The 15,296-nt window shown below is 36.7% G+C and overlaps 1 protein-coding gene across 1 annotated transcript; it reads right to left on the bottom strand.

Annotated features, from left to right (window-relative positions):
- Positions 1-214: 214 nt before the first annotated feature.
- On the bottom strand, positions 215-8,648 carry LOC18025667 (structural maintenance of chromosomes protein 3). Its single transcript, XM_006408575.2, has 30 exons — positions 8,495-8,648; positions 8,317-8,359; positions 8,147-8,222; positions 7,810-7,848; positions 7,653-7,720; positions 7,479-7,550; positions 6,965-7,044; positions 6,802-6,880; positions 6,560-6,677; positions 6,277-6,452; positions 5,773-6,018; positions 5,482-5,603; positions 5,166-5,310; positions 4,786-4,958; positions 4,609-4,708; positions 4,327-4,463; positions 4,017-4,218; positions 3,745-3,832; positions 3,481-3,630; positions 3,163-3,314; positions 2,863-3,054; positions 2,598-2,781; positions 2,431-2,501; positions 2,206-2,357; positions 1,854-2,022; positions 1,625-1,771; positions 1,117-1,200; positions 844-1,018; positions 509-714; positions 215-420 (listed from the first exon to the last, which is right to left on the bottom strand). The coding sequence occupies exons 2-29, from the start codon at positions 8,329-8,331 to the stop codon at positions 524-526; spliced, it is 3,603 nt and encodes a 1,200-aa protein (XP_006408638.1). The 5' UTR covers positions 8,332-8,359; positions 8,495-8,648; the 3' UTR covers positions 215-420; positions 509-523.
- Positions 8,649-15,296: the final 6,648 nt, after the last annotated feature.

Here is a 15,296-nt window from a genome sequence, read left to right as displayed (position 1 = left end):
TGGGAAGAAGAGTGCATCAAAGGATTATCTGATTGTGGTTACCTTTTGGTCCGTTCCGTTTTCTCAGTAAACACAAATTAGTGGCTTATAAATGCAAGAACAATGAAGTGTTGTAACGACCACAAGTTGTTACTTTAACGATTTAATCAAAACTCGAAGGTCTCCAAAAGTTAAAAACTAATCAAATAATCAGATATGAGCATAAATGCATAAAAGTCTAGAAAGTGATCAGATTTAATATACGAGAACTGAGAAAGGAAAACCGTCAATTTTCAGGTATACTTAGATAATTTATACAAACCTGAACTGCACATCAGAGATAGATATATATTCCTAGAAGCAAACCTGATAAATAGTTAAATCCACTTTAAAACAAGCGTCACACAAAGCTCTTCAAGACATGCTAATGCACCAACTTCCCTGGTCAATAAAATAAGTTATTTAGCTTTACACACGAAGTCTAATGAAGAGAGTTACTGAGAAGAAGAAGCAGAAAGAGATAACCAACCTGAGTGTGTGATGATCAAGTATCATGGGACTGATCTTTTTCGATAAAGTCCAACGCCCGATCCTTTGATATAACATTTACAATACTCACTCTGTTCTTATGAAATACTCCATATATCTTATCCGCAACTTTCACAAGCTCAGGACGGAAAGTTGTGGTAATGAACTGTGTGCTCACCTCCTCATCAGCTAAACGACGTATCATGTCTAATAAAATCGTTTGGTTAAGGAATTGTGACATGTTAACTGCAGCATGCTAACTGTGTGGAGCAAGTTTTTTTGTGCATGTGTGAGAAAGTTGCAATAAAATTAAAAAAGATAAATGGAAAAGGATACTGCCGACAGCGGTTCGGTACTGAGGATCAAGTGCCGCATCAATCTCATCAAAAAGATAGAATGGTGCAGGATCACATCGCTGGATGGAGAAGATTAATGCGAGGGCAACAACGGTCTTTTGGCCTCCCGACAATTGTTTCATTGATTGTGTCTCCCCTTGACCAGTGAATGACACCTACCAAACAAGTGGTACATGTGATCAGCCTGAAAACTAGACAAGTGATATGGATACACCGTTCTACTTATATGTAGTGTCCACGAGTCTCTCTGTACCTTCACTGTTACACCATGGTATTTCTCAACCCGTCCCTCTTTATCAGCTTCACGACCTCCATCTTCATCATCATGATCACGGTCCTGTATATGCACTCAAAAATATTAAATGTCCACCCAACTGATTAGTAAAAAGATCACACAAACATAAGAAAGACCAAAATAGTCATCTAACACAAACAATTCATATACTGATACTTTTAGTTTATTCCTTGGTGGACACAAGAGAAAGTTTAAGTGAAAGTCAACAACAACACAAAATGCATTAGACAACAACAAAATACAAGTACGATGGCGAATAAATTATTACACCAGGCTTATACTTCCGTACTTAACGCTCACTAGAAAACCTCTGCAGATAGCTTGTTAAGAACACTAAATTTATATCTCGTTCAATTGTACTCTGAAATTAGCTAACCATTTGACAGTCGAAAACTCACAAGGGATTTTAAAGTAAACAAGCGATGGAGAGGAAAGTGTTATCAGGGAAAGGGTAGCAGAAACATGCCTTTTTCTTCATCATGACAAGGTGACCATGTCCACCTTGCACAAGCTCAGAGAATACTTCCCGGAAGTTACGTGCAACCCCTTTGAAAGTGCGCTCTATAGATTCATCTTTCCGCTGATCCAGAACCGTTATCAGTTCTTTAATTTTCTGCAGAATCATCAAATATGTCAGTCAAGTTCTACTTTCTACATAGAATTCGGTAAAGAGTATGAAACCTCCCATCATTTACCTCATCTCCTGCATCAAGCTCTGCTTGCCGTTTCTGAAGTTCTTCTCTTTGTTCTGTGAAATTTACATATTGGTCAAGCGCTTTCTTGTTTACATGGCTGAATTGTTGTAGCTGTTCACTGCACCGGTGTAGCATCTTCTGCAGCTCCTTGATATTTTTTCTTCTATACCTATAATATACCAAAGCATATGCATGTGATAGAACTCCTAAGAGAAAAGTCAAAGGACAAGTACTAGGATAGATGAAAATAAGGACAATATTACTGTAAAAGTTTCAATTAAATTTGAGAAAAAAAAAATAGAGAAGAGCTGGCTGGATGCAGGAGCAATATGAAAAAAATAAGCAAACATACGTGTCAAAAGCGTCAGATGACAATGGACCCAATCCCCTAATCTTCTTTGTATACTCTTCTTGCTTGGCAAGGAGTGAGTTGCGAATGCTGAATAGTTCCTCCAACTTTTTATTTGCATCTTGCACAGTCATCTCACAGTCATCTTCCAATGCCTGAGACAACAAGAAAATTCTGTTAGGTACCTGTAGATAAAACGATATTTATTGTAATTACAGATTATATTACCTTTAACTTCGCTTTCTCATCTTTAATTTTCTTGACCTGCTTTGTCTTCTCATCAATGGTGCGACAGAGACCTAAAACCATGAAAGCGCAGTGGGTGTATCGACCAAATAGTAAAAGTCAGCTCAAAACAAAGTCAAGCAATGCAGATAAGAATGTTTGAGGCTCACTTTCGAGCTCGTTCGTGGCCTCTTCAACCAATAGTTTTGCATCATCAAGTTCTTGTGTTTTTAAGCCAGCAGAACTAGGCAAACTATCATCCTCGATAGAAGATATAGTAGCCTGTAACTCATTCATCCTCCTCTTTAGGTTGGTAGACAAGTTAGTCTCCAACTCTGCTTTTCTTGTCTCCCTCTGTAATGAAAAGCGAATAAATTATAAATCAACTCAAAGAGAAAGCAAACATTTAAACTATCTTTTTATCCCATTGCCAACCTCAATGCGATCTGTCTTGTATGCAATAAGTTTTTCTTTGAGATCCTTAATTTCGGGGTTTAATCGTGACAACTGCTCCCTTTCTTCTGGGGTTAGGTGATCCACAAGTTCCGTTCCCATTTCAGCTTCCTTCGTGGCCATGCTAGATCTTAACTGATCAATTTGTGTTCTAATATCACTTAGTGATTTCTCCTGCAAACAGGCGAAGAAACTTAGTATGCACAGCATGGGAAAAATACATAACACATAAGGCTGTTCTAATAATAAATCAGAACAAAAAAAGGCATAAAAGAATGAAACCTTATTTTCAAGGGCTTTATGTATAGCATGTTTCTGCTTATTCGCGTTAGCTATCTCTTGCTTCAGTTGCTCCACCTGTACTTTGGAATGCGTCCAGTCTGCTTCAAGTCTCTGCTGCTCAGTAACAAGCTGTGTGATCTGCTGATCTATCAGTGAGATAAGTTAAGTAAAACGCTAATGGAGAACTGTTGGCATGGAAAATGAAAATAAAAAACACACATATCACACTCAACAGATATCAATGAGCAATATGATATAGTTAATCAGAAAGCGAAAATGCCATCAAAACTAAACCAAAGTCAGTTATGAAAAGGATATCTTGCAGCTGTCTTCTAACATCCTCCAACACCTTCTCCTTCGTATCTATAGACTTTGTATTTTGTATAACGGTATTCATAAATCTCAATTTTGATCGCCTGTGGTCATAGAAGCCACCGGTCATGCCACCTTTTCTGCTCACCTGGTCACCTGTCATGGCACACCAGAACCTTCAGGTACTATATACATGTTTTTTTTTCGACGGTACTATATACATGTTCAAATGGGAAGTAAAGTAAATATAAATGCATTTTCAGTTCCAACCTTCCAAAGTTATGCAGTCCAAGCCATCACTTTTAGCAACTCTTGTTGCCACATTCAGATCACGACATACTACTGTTCTACCAAAAACCTACATCAAGACACATTAAGATATGATGACAATATGCACCAGGGAAAAAGAACACAAAAGTTAACTAGTTCAATCAAAGCTGCATATAAATCTAAATAAGTGGGCCATATGAGAACAGAAAAGCACAGCACAGAAATTAAAAGAGCTGGGCATAAAGGTGGTGGACAGAGAACGAAAGGAGGACCTGGCCAAATGCTGGTGCGAATTTGGAGTCGAACTTCAATCTTTTTAGCAGTGGTATTGCATCAGAACTTTGTGGGTAGTTTACGTGAGGCGCCTTAACCCGATTCAGAGGTATGAAAGTCACCCGTCCACCCTTTCGAGAATTAAGTTGTCTGATTATCTTGGTTGAAATTTCATCATTCTCAACTACCACGTGAAATAGGCTGCTTGTACAACAACAGAGGAAAAGAACAGATAATAAGTTAGAGCCAAATAAAGAACAGTTTGATAATCGTAGCTGTGAGGTAAATATAAGCAGGTTTCCCGCATACCTGTTTCCAGCTGTGACTTCAACTGCAGTAAAAAACTTTTCCTCGCAATCAACCAACTCAACAAGTGGACCAAAGACTCCATTGATCCTATACTCATTGCAAATCCGTTTGATAGAACTCAGACCTCGCCTTACATCCTGAGACAATGAATGGCTTGAGTCAGAAATGGAAACTAAATATGGCAAAAAGTTACTTCAAACTAGCAGAGATGTAAGGTCAGCATATTGGATGGATCTAATGCATTAACAAGAAAAAGGAAACCAAAGCCAATTAATCACTCACTCCTGGAGTTGCATGATCAAGGTTTTTCTTTGCCCTTTCAAGTTCCGTTTTCAACTTCTCAATTTCAGAAGATAGTTCACTTTCTTCTCCCCATTTTTCCCTGTGTTAACATATCTCATGTTATATTTAAAAAATTGTTTACTATACATGCAAGTATGATATGAAAGCAATGCTTACTTTCTTTTCCTCTGTTCTTCATCTCTCTCCCTCTTTTTAACAATGAATTGTTCATGGGACTTGGAGATGTGAGACTCCAGTTCACCAATTTCAACTTCGTATTTCTTGATATGTGCATCACGCTCTGTCAAATCAGTATTGAGGCGAAAAATTTCATCCTGAAGTTTTTGCTCCTACAATAGACGAAGCATGTTAGATCACCAATCATATGAAACTGATTTAATATATATGCGCTGCAAAACAGGATATTATAGAGCAATCCAAATGTTATAGAAATACAGAAGAGTAGGTAAAATTTCCATCCTTTCAACGTAAAAACATTGTGCAATCATATTAATTATGCTATGATGCATCTTCCATATTCAATAATGTAAACTCACTTGAACCAGATTTGAGTCTAGAACACGCTTAAGATCTTCAATCTCCTTCCGGAGCCATTTGTCTCGCGCAGCCTTATTTGAAAACTGAGTAGCACGGCCCTGTTTCTGATATAGAATACTAAGCTTCTTCTCCAGCTCCATGATTCTGAAAGAAAAAAAACCAAAAATAGTAGTTATCTGTAAGAGGACTCCATGATTCTGAAAGGAAAACGGAGCAAAAAAAAGCAATCACGAGGCGTGTTGCAACATACAACCCGCTCATTGTCAGCAGGAACAAAGCTAATGTCTGTATTGCACTGACATTTTCTAGGCCTACCTTTTTGTCGTCTGCTTCTCCTTGTCAACTTGACTTTCATACAAAGGATTAATTGCCTCTAGTTCCTTCAGAGAATCTTGCATTTCTCTTTCCACCATATTAAGTTGCTCAAGGGCATCATTCTGAAAGCCATAGTACTTCATTAGTGCACAATATCCACGAATATTATAACCAACTAGACGTTCATTTGCAGTATAAGTAACTTTAAATGCATACTGATGTACACTTCATACTGATGTGAGTGAGTATCAGCTTGTGTGACCACATGTGTGGCCATCAAGTTATTGGTACCTTAGACTGGATATTTCCAGCAATCCGTTCCTTAAAGTCATTCTCATCAAGCTCCAGTTTTGTCTTCTTCTTTATAGCTTCAGTTTTTCGTGCTTCAAGAGTTTCTTTCTCCTTGTTCAAAGTCTGAAGCTCCTTTGCCAGTCCTTTCAGCGACTCATCTAAGCTCCTGGACTCGTCCTGTGCCTTCTCAACTCTATCATACATTTTTGTAGACTCTTCAGATGCTTTAGTTCTTGCAACTTCTACCTGGATCATGACATAAAATGCCCAGATGTAGAAAAGGTATCCCCCAGTGATGAGTGAACCGATTAAATAATAAAATAACATTCGCTCACAGAAGTGCACAGAAGCTCAGAGAGAGCCAAATAATACAATAATATTTAAAAAAACACCAGCAACAGAAAGCCCAACAATTCATAATTCTCACGTTAAAGGGAACATCAAGTTCAATGGACAAACTAGAAAGACAACATTGAAAACATATGCCTAGATTTATTGGCTGACCTGTTCTAGTTTATCCCTAGTATCGTGAAGCTCTTTGTCGTTAATGGTGTATTCCAGTGATTTCCTCTGCTTGTCAAGTTGTTGATATTTTCTGAGTTCTTCTTTCTCTTCGTCCAATTCCCTTAGTCTTTCATCCAAGTATTGGACAACTTGGATGATCTGCTTTCGTTTATTCCCTGGGAAACAAGTCATTTGAATGTATTAGATTTTTGAGTTACATATGCATGCATGGGAAAAATAAAGAGATTTTACTATCACTGCATACTGATAACTCATAACTTGCCTGTGTCCTGCATAATTTTTAAACTCTCACGGCGCCTCTCCTCATAAACACGGGTACCACCAATCTCTTTTAGCAAATCCAGCCGTTCTGAGTCTTTCATCAATGTCAACGAGGCTATCTACAAACGTACCACAGACAAAAACGCATTAATCTACAGAAATTTGTTAGCCCACATTAGCTACTCCTAAGGTGCTTGGCAACACAAGATTAATCCAAGTATATCTTCTCTTGCAAAAACTTACCTTTCCTTGTTGAACAACATAGTAAGGATTAGCACGAGAAAATCCAGCACTCTCCAGTAAATTCATAACTTCATTTTTCCTGCAAATTTTGTTAAATAAATTTTCACCCATCCAAGAAATACGGCAATGGAAAAGAGTGTGCAATTAGAGAAAAATTACGCACGTAATGTGTTTCCCGTCCAAGAAATATTCATCCTTCTTCAGACCAATTGTTCGGCGTAAGCGAATTTCTTCCTTATCAACCTAGTGGAGAAGCATAAGCCACAGATCAGAGAACAAATGAAATGTACTATTTTTTAAACTACTTTGCACCCAGGGAAAACCAGAGTTTCAAAGCTGCGGCGAAGATTTACACATCTTTCAAAAGGTTAACTATGACTGAAGAAAAACACACCTTACAAATAGCCAAGAAAATGATAAAGGTTTCATAAAACCTAAATGGGACTTTAAATTTAAATGACTGACATGAAGCGATGAACATTAACCTATAACACTAGACTAAGAAATGACGGATCCAATTCTTCCAGATTCTAACTGACAGAAAAATATTAGAAGATGGCAGCCAGTACTACAGTTCATCATCAACAACAAATACGAATATCTATTTCATGGAAAAAAAAGTAAAGAGCCCGTCACAATATCCAGACAGAACAAGTTTAAAGCAATTGAATTATTACCAGGAGGCGGTTGTCAGTATTATCAAACACAATCTCCACGAACGCAGACCCAACTTGATGGCCAGCACCTTCCTGCAAAATAACAGGCTCGGAGTTATAAAAATTCAGAGGAAAGCATGAGATGCACACTCAACAAAACAGGTTTAAAGCCTTTTAGCAAACTTGTGGACATACGTGGAGTAATGCATGCCTATCTTCATTCCGCAGATTGTGGAAGATGTCACTCAACACAAAACGAATTGCTGCATCCGAAACCAAAAAATTCACTGAGAATCAAGAATTTAAGATGTTTAGAGAAAGTATGGAGGATGATCAAGAGACTCAATCTCACCATGGAAGAAGTTGCTTTTCCCAGACCCATTTGCCCCAACTTCATCAAAACAAAAAGTATCAGTCAAAACAACATATAGTTCACCCGACTTAAAGATCATCAGTTTCAGCAACAAGTTCAGATAATGATTATAAAAACAATCCCTTAACAAAACGAAAGAGAGAACTGCAATGACCAAAGATCCAGAAACTATTGACAACTAAGATACTAAGGTATAACAATTAACCTCGATTACTCCACACAACGAGATTGAACAAAGAGAATCAAAGTTGTAAAACATTGGCAAACTTAAATCCATCGGAGATCAATCAAGGAGGTTCGCAAAGAGAGACATTACCAACACAATTAACCTTGGGGCTGAAATCCTCAGTAGCAACTTGCTCTTTGTAACTCTTGAATCCTTCGATTATAACCTTTCGCACGAAACCCAGAAAAAACAAATATTCAAAACCAGATGAACAGCAGTTACTAATACAATTTAGAGGAAGAGAGGGAAAAAAACCCCACCTGCTTGATATACATAGCGAAGGGTCACACTAGCTACTCCTACCTGTTGAAATTAACACAATCCTAGAGATTATTAGGTTCAATCGAAGCAGATTAAACGATGGATTAAACTCGAAACCCTAATTTCGTTATGCAACTCAAAGTACGAAATGAAAGGGGTTTTAAGAAGTTTTCTTACTAGGGTTTTTCTTTCCTAGTTCTAGCGGATCCAAGCGAAACGCCGATGTAGCCAAAGGAAGAAGACGATGGAGAAAAGCTCGAGTTGAAAAAAATGGAGGCAAACTAAAAGAAAAATGACCGGGAAAAAAAAGATCAGCCAAAAACTAGGACTGGAATGGAAATGTATACAGCTGTTATAAAAATCAAGTGGAGATAATTATCCACTTTCACCGCCATAAACCAACTTGGTAAGTCCGTAATTCCTTCTATTATATTCATTAATAATGTTTGCTATAAGTATGTTGTTACCCCCTTGTAAACTTTATAAGTAACACAAGTGAAACATAAGAGCTTCCCTTCTCTTCTCTCTATTCCTTCGTTCTTCTCCTTCTTACCCCACCATCCAAAACTAAATAATATAATATATAATACATATATACATAGACATATATATATCTTCACTTATATCATATATAATATCTAAAACGTTATTAGCACGAACTGTTCTTATACCGTTCCTATACCGAAAAGGTGAGGTTTAATTTATGTTCAATCCATTTACGTTTATATTTTATGGTCGGGATGATAGACGCTGCCTTCTCCGAACCGATCGTTATGTAGGCTATGCCTTTACGATTATGATCATATGGTAAACTATGTCTCCTCAGATCAAATATATGGTTGGTTTATGATCATATGGTAGTTGACTCCTCAGATCATTACCTCCATATAATAAATATCCAGAAGATATTTAAGAAAAGTTCCTGAAGAACTAAGAAAAACATACTATGTCCAGAAGACATACTTGAAAGAAAAATATGTCCAAAAGACATATGAAAAAAAATAGTTCCAGAAGAACTATATGAAAAATATATATCCAGAAGATATATAAAAGCGTTCTTGAAGAACTGCATAATTAATTTCGTCTAGAAGACGAATGTTTATTTTAATTATCGTACTGTAATTTCTGTTAATTATTGTTATTTATTTTCTGTTTATTATTGCTTTAAATTCAGTCTTTTACATTGAGTTTTATTATGTTTATGAATTCTAAAATTTTATCATGTTTTATTAAAATCAGAATTTCTAAAACTGGATTATGACCAAATTTATAAATTGTTATATTGATAACAGTTATCATGTCGAATTTGACAAAACTCGAGATTACTGCCCTTGATATTTCTGGAAGAAATTATATGAGATGGGCAGTAGCTGCAAGGATGCATTTAAAAGGAAATGAGCTCCTTGGTACCATCGATAAAACAAAAACAACTCCTGAAGAGAAAAAGGTGAAAGCCATGATCTTTTTATTCCACCATATCCATGATGGTTTAAAAGATGAATATATCACGAAAGAAGATCCTGCAGATCTTTGGCAATCACTCCAAGATAGGTTTGATCACCAGAAATATGTGATCTTACCAAAGGCTAGATATGAGTGGTTGAACCTCCGGTTCCAGGACTATAAGGGCATTAGTGAGTATAACTCCGCTCTATTTGGAATCACTTCCAGGATAATGTTATGTGGAGAAAATATAAGTGATCATGATATGATTGAGAAAACTCTCTCAACATTTCATCCTGGAAACGTAGTCATGCAGTAACAATACCGGGCAAACGGATACAAGGAGTATTCAGAGTTAATGCAAGTTCTCTTGGTGGCAGAACAAAATAATGAACTCGTGATTTTAAACCATCAAACTCGTCCAACTGGATCAGCTTCATTCCCAGAAGTGAATGTTACATCGTCAAGCCATGAAAATTGGCAAAGTGGACGTGGACGCGGTCGCGGAAATGATCGTGGTCGTGGACGAGGTTTTGGACGTGGTCGAGGTCGTGGACGAGGAAGAAGATTCCGTCCTGCTGATTTAAACGATGGAAGAAATAACAAAAAGCTCAAAGGTAATGAAGTTGGTCGCAAGCAACATGAGAATGCTTGCTACAGATGCGGCATGAAAGGACATTGGGTTCGTACATGTCGTACGCCAAAACATTTAGCCGATCTGTACCGAGAATCGCAAAAGGCGAAAGGAAAAGAAAGTGAAACCAACTTCATCCATGGTGAATCCAGTTTTTCTTTTGATGGTATAAACGATGACACAAATCTCGATATATCTGATTTCATCGTTGATCCTGAAGATATCAACGAAAAACAAAACGAGTAAAATCTTCTCGAAGAAGAAGATGTGACATGATGTATACATAGTGTGAAAAATAAAAATGTAAAATATAATGTTTAAAATGTATTTTTTGTTATAAAAAGTTTTTTATTATAATATAAACTCTTTTGTTTTACTATATTAATTTATCTTTTATGAATATCTTGAATTCAGAAAATGTCAAAGATTAAGATCGAGGATGGAGATATATGTCTGGCAGACAGTGCTACAACGCACACAATATTAAAAGATAAAAAGTATTTCTCCTCTCTTAATATGAAAGATTCCGCTGGAAGCGTGAATACAATATCTGGTAATGCAAAAATTATTATGGGCTCCGGAAGAGTCAGATTTTCAATGCCAAGGGGAACAAAGTTTGAAATAAATGATGCGTTATATTCCCCGGGATCTTACAGAAATTTGTTAAGTTTCAAAGATATCCGCAGAAATGGATATCACATAGAAACTATGAATAAGAACGGCATTGAATATCTTTGCATTACATCAGTTATTTCGGAGAGAAAAGTTGTACTGGAAGTATTACGAGCATTATCCTCCGAAATATATTCCATAAATATGACTGAATCATATGTTACAGTAAACCCGAAGTTTACTAGTACATTTAAAATCTGGCATGAACGATTAGGACATCCTGGTTCAGTCATGATGCAGAAAATTGTGGAAAATTCTAATGGCCATCCATTGAAAAACCAGAAGATTTTTCAATCGAGAGAATTTATGTGTAATGCTTGTTCTCAAGAAAAACTTATAACTCGGCCATCACCAGCTAAAATCGGGAATGAATCTCCAGTATTCCTAGAGAGAATACATGGTGATATATGTGGGCATATTCACCCACAATGCGGGCCATTTTGATATTTTATATGGTATTAATTGACGCATCCAGTAGATGGTTACATGTGTGTTTATTGACAACACGTAATACGGCTTTCGCAAAATTCATTGCCCAAATAATCAGGTTGAGAGCACAGTTCCCTGATTATACGATAAAGAAAGTAAGACTTGATAACGCTGGTGAATTCACTTCCCAAGCTTTTAATGATTATTGTATGTCATTGGGAATTGATGTTGAACATCCTGTTGCACATGTTCACACACAAAATGGCATGGCTGAGTCATTGATTAAACGGTTACAACTCATTGCTAGACCGTTAATATTGAGAACAAAGCTCCCAATTTCAGTATGGGGTCATGCTATCTTGCATGCAGCGGCATTGCTTCAGATAAGACCGAGTTCTTATAATAAATATTCCCCAATACAATTAGCATCTGGCCAGGAGCCAAATGTATCCCACCTGCGTGTGTTCGGGTGTGCGGTTTATGTTTCGATAGCCCCGCCACAAAGATTAAAAATGGGGCCGCAAAGAAGATTGGGAATATTGGTTATACGTCACCGAGTATAATTAGGTATCTTGAACCGCAAACTGGTGATATGTTTACGGCACGTTTTGCCGATTGCCATTTTAATGAAGATGAATTTCCAGCGTTAGGGGGAGGAATTAAAGAAGTTCCAAAAGATGTTACATGGTGCACACCATCTTTGTTGCACCTTGATCCTCCTACGAAACAACGTGAACTCGAAGTTCAGAAAATTGTTCATTTACAAAAATATGGCAAATGAAATACCAGATGCGTTCACAGATACGAAAAGGGTGACAAAGTCATATATACCCGCTGCAAATGTTCCATCGAGAATTAACGTTCCGGAAGAACAAAATGATGGAAAATAGCGAATGAACCCAAAGTTCAGTTGAAGAGGGGGATGCCGATTGGCTCAAAGGATAAAAATCCCCGAAAGAAAAGAAATTGGGAAAACAAAATGAAAATGGTCCAGAAGAACCACATACAGAGAAATGTCCTGAAGACGAAAATGACGAAGAAAATCATGAGATTTCCATCAATTACGCCCAAGATGGGATATTATGGGCTAGAGATGAAATAGAAGATAATGATGGAACATTCTCATTCTCTGTATGCAAAGAAATTGAATATGAAATTGATGATCCAGATCCAAGGTCCATATTGGAATGCCAGAAAAGATCTGATTGGGAGAAATGGAAAATGCCCATAAAAACTGAATTGATCTCCCTTAATAAAAGGAAAGTTTTTGGACCTATTGTCACAACACCTAAAGATGTACAACCGGTTGGGTACAAATGGGTTTTTGTGAGAAAAAGAAATGAGAAAAATGAGGTGACAAGATATAAAGCCCGACTTGTTGCCCAAGGATTTTCTCAAAGACCAGGAATTGATTATGAAAAAACTTATTCTCCGGTTATGGATGCAATTACCTTTAGATTCTTAATGAGTCTTGCGGCATCCAAAAATCTTGAAATGTACCTTATGGATGTTGTGACAGCATATTTATATGGATCACTTGATAATGATATCTATATGAAAATCCCAGAAGGATTAAAAATGCCTGAAGCATTAAGTTCCAAATCAAAAGAAATATGTTCGGTCAAGTTACAGCGATCACTTTACGGATTAAAACAATCCGGACGCATGTGGTATAATCGCTTAAGCGAATATTTACTAAAGAAAGGGTATATGAATAATGCAATCTGCCATTGCGTCTTTATTAAGAAATCTTCGTCAGGATTCGTGATCATTGCTGTTTATGTGGATGACCTGAACATTATCGGAACTCAAAAAGAGATTGATGATGCAAGAACTCACATGAAAGAAGAGTTCGAAATGAAAGATCTTAGAAAGACAAAGTTTTGTCTTATATTACAAATAGAACATTTCCGAGATGGAGTATTCGTACATCAATCAAATTATACTAAAAGGATATTAAAACGCTTTTGTATGGATAAAGCGACTCCTTTGAGTACTCCAATGGTTAATCGATCTCTCGATACGGAAAAAGATCCGTTTCGACCTTGTGAAGATAATGAAGAAATATTAGGTCCTGAAGTACCTTATATGAGCGCTATTGGTGGACTTATGTATCTTGCGAATTGTACCCGACCGGATATACCATTTGCTACAAATTTACTGGCAAGATATAGTTCTTCCCCTACGCGCAGACATTGGAATGGAATAAAACATATATTCTGTTATCTTCAAGGAACAATTGACTTGGGATTGTTTTACCCTAGAAACTCCAAACTTGGTTTAGTTGGTTTTGCAGATGCAGGTTATTTATCAGATCCTCATAAAGCTCGATCGCAAACCGGATATGTTTTCACGTTTGGAGGAACCGCAATCTCTTGGCGTTCTCAAAAGCAGACATTAGTCGCCACTTCTTCAAATTATGCAGAAATTATTGCGCTTCATGAAGCATGTAGAGAATGCGTTTGGCTCAGATCTATGACTCATCATATACAAGAAACAAGCGGAATAATCATCAACAAAGAGCCGACAAAATTGTTCGAAGATAATGCTGCATGTGTCGCTCAACTAAAAGAATGCTACATCAAGAGTGACAGAACAAAACATATTCCTCCAAGATTTTTCTTTTACACCCAAGAGCTCGAGAAAAATCAAGAAGTCGATATCCAGTATGTTCGTTCAAGTGACAATGCGGCGGACCTCATTACAAAGGCGCTTCCTACTACAGTATTCAGAAAGCATATTCAATGTATCGGAATGCGTCATTTGCGAGATTTATAAAGAAACGTTATATCTATCATTCCAGGGGGAGATTACGTTACTGTACTATTTTTCCCTTGTCATGGTTTTTATCCCATTGAGTTTTTCCATGATAAGGTTTTTAGCAAGGCAATACGTAATATATTAGCGGTAATGGATAATTAAGGGAGAGTGTTATAAAAATTAAGTGGAGATCATTATCCACTTTCACCACCATAAACCGACTTGGTAAGTCGGTAACTCCTTCTATTATATTCATTAATGTTTGCTATAAATATGTTGTTACCCCCTTGTAAACTTTATAAGTAACACAAGTGAAACATAAGAGCTTCCCTTCTCTTCTCTCTATTCCTTCGTTCTTCTCCTTCTTACCCCACCATCCAAAACTAAATAATATAATATATATAATACATATATACATAGACATATATATATATATCTTCACTTATATCATATATAATATCTAAAAACAGCAAATTTTTAGTAATTTTTTGGTCTAACGGAGCGGAAAAAATAGTATGCTTCTATTAATGTTTATTTCATTCATCGGAAAAAAAAAATATTTGTGTGTGATTGTAGCAAGGGGTTTTGATTGTAACTAATATTTTAAATATCGGATGGATTAGAATCTGAATTCAATAGAATACTAGTGGATTCTTTGCGTTAGGAGCGGTATTTTAACCTAAGCTGTATGAAATCAGAAGCGGAATCGCGGAAGCGGAAACATTTAGAAGCGGGGAAACAAATTTTTCAAAAAATTTAGAAAGTGGATACGTGTTGGAAGCGTTTATATGAATATATATCAAACATCTAACATAAAATAAATAAAAAATATTTTAAACTTAAACAATAAAGATCCAATACATAATAGAAATATAATAATTCAATTGACGATAAAACTAAAATTTATAATCACACATTAATATAGCCCCAAATCCTTGATTTGGCCAGGAAAGACTGCACTGCTTTGGGCCCAGGATGTCAGCTCACATCAAACATGACCGCTTCCAATTCTGATTCATCAAGAGAAAGATCCTCAAACTC

This window comes from Eutrema salsugineum, unplaced genomic scaffold (assembly GCF_000478725.1).
Source record: "Eutrema salsugineum unplaced genomic scaffold, Eutsalg1_0 scaffold_12, whole genome shotgun sequence".
In the NCBI taxonomy this organism is placed as follows: domain Eukaryota; kingdom Viridiplantae; phylum Streptophyta; class Magnoliopsida; order Brassicales; family Brassicaceae; genus Eutrema; species Eutrema salsugineum.
This window is presented reverse-complemented; position numbering and strand designations above follow the sequence as displayed.